This window comes from Rhagoletis zephyria, unplaced genomic scaffold (assembly GCF_001687245.7).
Source record: "Rhagoletis zephyria isolate East Lansing unplaced genomic scaffold, Rhagoletis_zephyria_1.1 Rzeph_scaffold_07430, whole genome shotgun sequence".
Taxonomy (NCBI): Eukaryota; Metazoa; Arthropoda; class Insecta; order Diptera; family Tephritidae; genus Rhagoletis; species Rhagoletis zephyria.
The window spans coordinates 23,085-31,231 of NW_016164513.1; the positions used below are offsets into that span (position 1 = coordinate 23,085).

Here is an 8,147-nt window from a genome sequence, read left to right on the forward strand (position 1 = left end):
TAAGATAAGGTCGTCGCTTGCCAAGATTCATTTTAATTTTGTAAATGTTTTTTTGTTTTTTTTTTACAATAAATAAATGATTATTGAGGACTAGGTATGGCAGCACGAAATGTCACAATCTGCTTAATTGTCAGGTAGTTAATATTGTGCCCGAAAAGTGACAATGAAACTACCTTCTTTTTTGTATCATGGTCTAGGGTACCATGGTCCCTTTACCACATTTTTAAGCCCTGTATGCAGCTCTCAAGAAAACGGTCAAGAAAAAATTGCCATTATTTCGCGTGTGTTGCCTCACTCTTTCCTCAAGAAATAATGGAACGGGCATATATTTCTGTTGCAAACCTGGGTTGCCTTGTGCTCTTTTTTCACAAAAAACTTTAGAAAACCGTAGTAAATTTCTTAAGAACTGCGTACTGCCTTAAGGAAATTTGACTCAAGAAAATTTCTTAGCCATTTCTTGTACGTCATTTTATATGGAGTTTTTGCTTTTCTTGAGAGCTGCATACAGGCCTTTAAACTAAAAGTTATTTACAAATCGTTGTTGCACATAACACTATGTTTACGTTGAGCCATTAACTCGAGGTTAAAGTTTTGAGTTTATGAACAACTATCAATTGTGCTTATTGGGGTGTTTAAGAAACTCAGAGTTCAATTTGACATTTGTTTGTTTACGTTTTCTTATTCGTGTTTAGCCTGTTCCCGTACTCCAGGGTTTGCACAGAAATAGTCCGAAGTAGTAGTACATGCACGGACCGACCTTGGGCTATTTCTGATTAAATCCTGCAGTATGGAAACAGGCTAACTGTCGGCAAGTTTATCAAACACAAAAACCAAATTCGAAAAAAAAGGATTGCATTTACATAAACTCCAAATAAAAGTTATGTAATATCAGCATGAACGTTGCATAAGGAGAGTTTAACGAAAACTTTTTGTATAGTAAACTCAGAGTTTAAGAGCAGAGTTTAGCGTTAAACTCCAAAGTGTATGGGTCAACACGAGTTAATGGCTCAAGGTGAACGTAGTGTCAGTTGAAGTAAATAAAAAAGTCTAGAAAAAATAGTATACGCGTAGTGGAGTACTAAATTAAAATTTTTGAAAAATCTTAGCAGGTTTTACTACAAACGTAGCAAAGTGCCAACGCTGATGGAGGCTCGCCCATTTTACCTCTCCAGCTGATAACCGTTTCGCAACCAACATATTCACCACTCATTGAACACACAACACCACTTTTTCAAATTGTTCCCGCCTATTTTACTCCGTACGCTTTGTTGGCGTTCTCTGCCTGCACTGAACGTACCGCGCGCGAACGTCGGAAAACAAATAACAGCTGACTTTATCAATCATCGTGCGGTGAAAAAGACAACTCCTAGACGCGTTGAAGTGAATTTTTTCTGATTACATTTTTTGTATTTTGTGGTGTGGAAATTTAATTAACTATTTATTTAAAGCTTAAAATTACGCATACTCTGCAACATAACGCCAGAGCTTGTTTGCATTAAGCAGGTTATGGATCAGGTTGCTCACGTACAAGCGTGTCGCCTATGTGCAAATTTCTATGTGACCGGCGCCGAGGTTGAATTTGTGCACCTTTTTGAGCCCCTAGCTGGACTTGAGGAGCAATTGGATTTTGTGCGAACGCAATCGGTGGCGTGGCAATTACACGTGAGTATGCTTTTTTGTATATCGATTGGATTTGCTGCGATTTCACAATATATTGAAAATATTGATAAAACAAATGTATTGCGTAGATTTCAGCCAACGATGGTTTACCACAGCAAATTTGTGCCAATTGCTTTGCACAATTCTGCAACATTCACTCATTCCGACAGCAATGCGTATTGGCACAGCAAAAGTTGCTGCAATCATTTGTGGGCGTTGGTTTAAATGCAAATGTTGCAACTGTGGCAGGCGGCAGCAAACAAGCGTCATCGCTGTCGCCACAGTCGCAAACTAGCGCAGCTTTGACAAATGGCAACGATATGCTAAGCGGACTGAAGATTGATGCGCCAGTAACAAGCGCCGAATTAATGGCAAGTTTAGATTGCCTACAACCGCCAACAACCAGTGCTGATGTCATAGCCTGCTTGGATGGGCTGCAATTGCCTGCTAGTGTAGCAGAAACGCTATCATTGCTGACACAAGAGTTGACTACAATGCACAATGGCTCTTTGCTGGACAACAGCGCTAATTCGATCACCACATACGCCACCATGGACACAAAAACGGAAGAGACAAATGTACTACAGTTTTCGGCAGCATCAACAGCACAAAATATCTACTATGCACAGCAGGCACCCATTACGACAGTAACGGCGGCCACAAATACACCAGTAACTTTAATAACAAATGCGAGCGCGAAGTGTTTGGGTAGCACATTGAAGAACGCAAAGCCAGATATTGATTTGGAAGATATGCTACAAGGCAGCATAATACCGAAAAATAACAAGTCGAATAGCGTGCAGACAGAAATTTATGACGAGGTGAGAGAAGAAACACATATGGTTCAAGAAGAAGAACAGATGGTTCAAGAAGAAGCACAGATGGTTCAAGGAGAAGCACAAATGGTTCAAGAAGAAAAAGAGAAACCATTTTCTACCTATGAGGATATGATGGACGATGGTGAGTAAACTGAAAAAAACATTCAGAAACAATTTAAATAAAGTATGTTCGTATAATTTCCAGAACTGGACTACCTTTCATGCTCCGAACAAGAAGAATCCAACGAAATGGATGACGTCGAAACGGAGGCAGATGGTACTTCACCCACGCGCATCTCACGCGATCCATTTGCCTGCCAATATTGCTACTGTCCGAATTCCGGTTCTATTGATCACTTGGTGTTTGAGAGTGCCGATGCACTCTCCCAGCATTTCTTTGACGTGCACGACCCCAATCTGCCTTACACGTGTCCGTACTGCCCACAGAAATACAATTCCGCTAAGCAACGCGACTACCATGTACGCCTCATGCACCCCACCGTATCCAGGGCTGACCAATGTGAATACTGCAAAAAGACCCTGCGCAGTACAAAGGAATGTCATGAGATGCATTGTCAATATGTGGGCGATTGGCGTTGTGATACGTGCGAACAATGCTTCTACCAGTTTCCATTAAATCGTTTCCGTGCACATCAACGACATCACCTTAACAAAAAAAAGTTAAGATGCCGGGAATGCGGACGCATATTTGTACGCCGCGCTAATTTGGAGGCCCATGAACGCCTGCATCGCCCTCGTGCAAACTTCAAAATTGAATGTCATGAATGCCAAGAAGGTACGTGTTAGATATGTATATGTATGTGAGTGCTAATGCAAAATTGTGCTACATTTTTCAACATTATTTTCGCAGTATTTTCAAACGATTACGAACTACGTCGCCATAAATATCAGGCACACAATGGAGCGCTGCCAGTGCGTTGCGAATACTGTCACAAAGGTTTCGTAAGTATGGCCTTTCTCAGTCGACACAGACAACATTTCCATCCGGAAAAGACAGGGAGCAATAGTTTGGGTAGCGCCACCTGCACCAACTGCGGCTGCGTGTTTAGTTCACTACAAAAACTGCGTTTACACGCCCAGCAGCCGCGTGATGAAAAAGGCCATTGTATCGAAACGATGCGTCACGTTATTCCGTACCAAGAACGTACGCGTCAATTGCGACGACCGAGATTGTACTCTTGTGAGCACTGTAATAAACGTTTTTCAACACAGGCTACACTTGATAAGCATATGGGCACACATGGGACTGTCACGTTCGGCTGCAGTGAGTGCTCGATGCGTTTTCAAGATGCAAACGAGTTGAAACGGCACATTATGGAGATGCACGCCAAGCCACGGTATCTAAAGTGCGATTTGTGCGAAAAACGTTTTTGCTATATGCGCGAATTGCAGCAGCACCAGAAAGAGCATGCTGGCGATGGAGAAGGTGAGCAAAAATTGTAGCGAAATGATGAGAAAAAATCGTAGTGGTCATGAGTCATTTGCATGCATAAAAGTTATTCCCAAAAGTTTTTTTTTTGTTTCTGAATGCAGTGTTTGATAAATTTTTAAGTGTTAAGTCAATTGGAAAGTGATCGCAGCCGTTTTCATTTACATACAAAATATACTTCGGAAATTTTAGTCTCTAAAACTTTTCAATTTCTCAAAAATTTATTTTATCAATTTTGAAAGTGTTACACTAATTGGAAACACAATTCTTAACACAAAAAAAATCAACTTCAAACCCCGTTTCAACATTCATCAATACATATTTGATATGCTTAAACTAATTGGAAACTAATTTTGGCCATTATCGTTTATACAAAATTTTAACTTCGAAAACTCGAAGCCCAAAAAATTGTTTCATAGTCAGTAATTTTTTTCTTCAGTGTTCATTAATCATTTGCATGTATGAAAAGTACTTCAAAATTCTATTTTCGCTTGTTAAAATATTTTATCACCATTAAAGTGTAATTAATTGGAGAGTGATCGCAGTCTTTTAAGTTAACGTAAAAATCCAACTTCGAATACTTTTAAATGTCTCAATAATTTATTTCTGCAATATTAAATTTTTTAAGCTGAACTATAACCGATATCCGTCGCTATCGTTCACATAAAAAACTTTTATTTTCGGTGCCAAAATTTAATTTCATCAATGTATGCAAGTTTTAACTGATATGATGATATATATATGATTTATGTGAATTATATACATATGTACATATGCTTTATACATATAGCATGTTCGAAAATTTGAATTTGTTTCCAATAATTCTAGAAGCTTCGAAATTCTAAATCAACAGGATTATGCGCTTAAAAATATTGGCAATAAGAATGCAATGAATTACTAGAATTTGAAAATTCGAAATTTCGAACACATACCATTATAAATGGACGTTTGAGAATTTCTTGGCTAAACATCGAAGCTCGAACATTCGAAATTATGCATGACATGTTTTAATTTGCCATTTGTAGAAAATATATTAGTTCGGAACTTGATTTTCATGCATTTCAATGATTTCGGAAATTGTATCTGATTTTGAGAGCTTATATCCGAATATGCCCGAAAGTATAATGGGAACTCGATAAGCCATTTATGAAATCATTTTCTATCATCCCCATTTGCATATAGTACCCGATGATAGCTTTCACTGCCCCATTCGCAATTGCGGCGCCAGGGCATCGTCCATTAAAGAGGCTCACGATCACGCATATCTCAATCATAAGTTGATCGCCTGTGATTATTGTGATTGTCTCTTCGGTCGCAATCGTTTGACAAGTGAGTCACGCAATCACACACATACGCACACATTCATAGACAGACTCACCTCGCCATGCATCCATAGTTCATACATACATATACATATGTACATACAATTTTCATTGCTACTTCCATCATTAATACTCCTCCCTTGCTTATAGCTCATCTACGTACAGTGCATGCTACTGGAAATATCGCAGAAGAGCCGAACAATAACAATAATAATAGTAACGCAATGACTTTCTCGAATGCACAAGTAGCATCACGGCAGACGGAGGACTCTTTGGCGGTAGCGAGCATACTTGGCACCGACAACGTACAATTGAATAACAATGACTTAATGGTTTCCTTCGAAGATGGGGCCATCAATGGCGGGGAAAAGGTGCGCGTGGAGCTGGTGCAGCAACAAACGCCCATTATGACTAATTTGGTGTTGCAGGAGCAAGTGTCCAACACATTTAAACCACTCATTCCAACGGCAGATGAAATGGAGCAGAATTTCCTAATGGGTGCTTTGCTCGATCAGGATAATGAAATCATAGTCACATGATAGACTGGAGGCGGGCATAGTTTAATTTTTTGTCTAACTTAACCTATTTTTTTATATTTATGCATATGTAATGTTTTTAATTCAAATGCTTTTATGTAAATAAGGTAAGCTGTAAATTTTTACAAAAAGATTTATTTTAATATACTCTGGTTTAAACTGTGACCGTAAAGTGAAAATCTCATAAAAATCAAAACAAAAAAATGTTTGATTTGCGACAATTGGCTACTTTTAAGAAATTATTTTCTTAATTTCCTTAAGAATTTATAGTATGTACTAAAAATTTTGTACCGTAAGACAACAGTTGAATTAAAAATCCTATATGAATTGTAACGAACTGTAGATCACGTATTTTAATTGTAAAAGCCGCTTATGAAAAATAATTTAAAAAAATTACAAATAATAGTACCAGCGGCAAGAGGCAAGGGGAACGGAATTTTAGTTAATAGTGCTTGTTGTTTAAATAAGCTATTAAAACAGATTGCTCATATCATTTGGAGCGAAAAAACTGGAATAAGTAAAAAAATCATTTTCGATAATCATAATAAACTTTTTGTGCATTGCAAGAGGGCCTGTATGGAAAATTATGAGTAAATTAGCGGTAGGCACAAGAAATCTTCAGAAAGATATAGAAATACCTACATATTATAACAAACTTCGAATATAAAAAATTCACTTTTCTATTACAAAAACTTACGCTAAATAACTATAATGTTTCAAAATAGTAATACATCAGTTTCAAATGGAAGAATTTGTTCGAAAATTCGAACTTGATCCGAAAGTCACGTTTGGGATGTCTTACGTAGAAAAACTAAAATCGGAAATTATTTACTTCAAAACTCACAACCAAAAGTAATGTTCGAAAATTCGAACTTGTTTCGAAAATCAGACTTAAGGGGTCCTACATAGGAAAAATGTAAACTGAAAAAATCATAACAGAAGTTATTTGTTCGAAAATCCGAATTTAATTCCAAAATCAGGTCTAAGGCAGACTACTTACGAATATTTAATTTTATTGTCTCGAAAAAATAGCATTTTGTAAAAAACGTACGATTTGAAATCTGCTCGATTTGCAAAATAATTCTGAATAGTTTTAATAAAAATATTTGAAACTAAAGCTGCTAAGAACTCGGCCAAACACTTAGCAAAAATGTCAGCGCCAAAATATTATTATTATTAAGAACTCCTCAGTTACGTCATATTTATCTATTTAATGCCAAATTTTTGTGTATTGTGTAAAAGTTGAAATTCGTAAATCATACCGTTTTCAAATCGGACTAATTTCAGAACATTTCTAATAGATCTAATTTAAAATATGTATCTAAATGAAAAATGCTTGAATTTCGAAGTGACGTATGCCAACACTTTTAGTCACGAATTTCATTGAATATTGAAAAATAAATATTTAGTCATTTGAAAAAGCTGCCAAATGTTCGAATTTTCGAACATGTTGTTCGAAATCGATTCGAAAATTGCAGAATAATTAAAGACATGTGAAAGGCAATGCAAAATAAGAAAATAATGGTTTATACCTATTGTGCGCAAATCCAACTACGAAAATTTCGAACTTGCAATTTTTGCATAAATTTAGATTTTCTAAAGTTTGTCACCAAGTATTCTAGCGAAATGTGCATAAGAAAAATGTCAGCGAAAATTTGAAAAATCTTAAAAATTTTATTTTTAGCATAGCATATTTTGTTTAAGTAAATTGCTTCCTTTTTTGACAGCTGCCAAGCGCTCACAACAGCAAAAGTAAACATTAATTTTGTTGAAGCCATTGCTCAGAATCAAATATTTTTTAACCTGAATTTTTTAATTATACATAATCAGCCTTATCAGCGGAAATTTTCGGGTGAATTTTTTTCGGGCGAAACTCAGTATACGGCAGAATATGTAAATACATTTTTTAAATTGGCAACACCTAACTTAAGGGTACTCTTTTAAGCTGGTAAATACCCCGAAAACCTTGAAGGCCTTGAAAATTTTACTAAAGCGGTAAAATTTCTATTAAAGACTTTCGAGCTTCAAGTCAGCTTACTAGAAAAAGCATAAATATTCTATGAAAGTGATTTTATTCCTACAGCAACTATGAGATTCTAAATTTTTATTCTTTTNGGCTATATAATTTTACGGTAGCTTCGAAATTGAATACGACTTTCTCTGTGACTTTAGTAATTAAGTGATTTTTTCATGAACACGAAATTTACTTATGCAATTCCATGGCTTCAAAAGTTTTAAATAACATAGTGGTAAAAATATAAAAATAAGTTTAGAAAAAAATTAAAAATAAGAAATTATAAAAATCACTCACCATTATAAACCAAGCAAATCTTTGATATTAAGTTACATACATATGTATGTA

At 36.1% G+C, this 8,147-nt stretch overlaps 1 protein-coding gene across 2 annotated transcripts; it reads left to right on the plus strand.

The window, feature by feature from the left end:
• The first annotated feature begins 1,288 nt into the window (after positions 1–1,288).
• LOC108374179 (zinc finger protein 845-like) lies at positions 1,289–5,858 on the plus strand. Of its 2 annotated transcripts, XM_017630151.1 has the most exons (6): positions 1,289–1,662; positions 1,749–2,619; positions 2,683–3,273; positions 3,349–3,924; positions 5,110–5,256; positions 5,400–5,858. In XM_017630151.1, the coding sequence occupies exons 1-6, from the start codon at positions 1,507–1,509 to the stop codon at positions 5,786–5,788; spliced, it is 2,730 nt and encodes a 909-aa protein (XP_017485640.1). In that variant the 5' UTR covers positions 1,289–1,506; the 3' UTR covers positions 5,789–5,858. The 2 variants fall into 2 exon arrangements, with proteins under 2 accessions (XP_017485640.1, XP_017485641.1); XM_017630152.1 differs by lacking the exon at positions 5,110–5,256 and having other exon boundaries at positions 1,290–1,662.
• The last annotated feature ends 2,289 nt before the right edge of the window (positions 5,859–8,147 follow it).

What these genes read in the sequence shown, in the direction of transcription:
- LOC108374179 (XM_017630151.1), top strand. Translation starts at nt 1,507, where the DNA reads ATGGATCAGGTTGCTCACGTACAAGCGTGTCGCCTATGTGCAAATTTC. An exon ending in ATGTCATGAATGCCAAGAAG is followed by an intron (nt 3,274 to 3,348) that starts GTACGTGTTAGA and finishes TTATTTTCGCAG; the next exon opens with TATTTTCAAACGATTACGAA. An exon ending in CGGTCGCAATCGTTTGACAA is followed by an intron (nt 5,257 to 5,399) that starts GTGAGTCACGCA and finishes CCTTGCTTATAG; the next exon opens with CTCATCTACGTACAGTGCAT.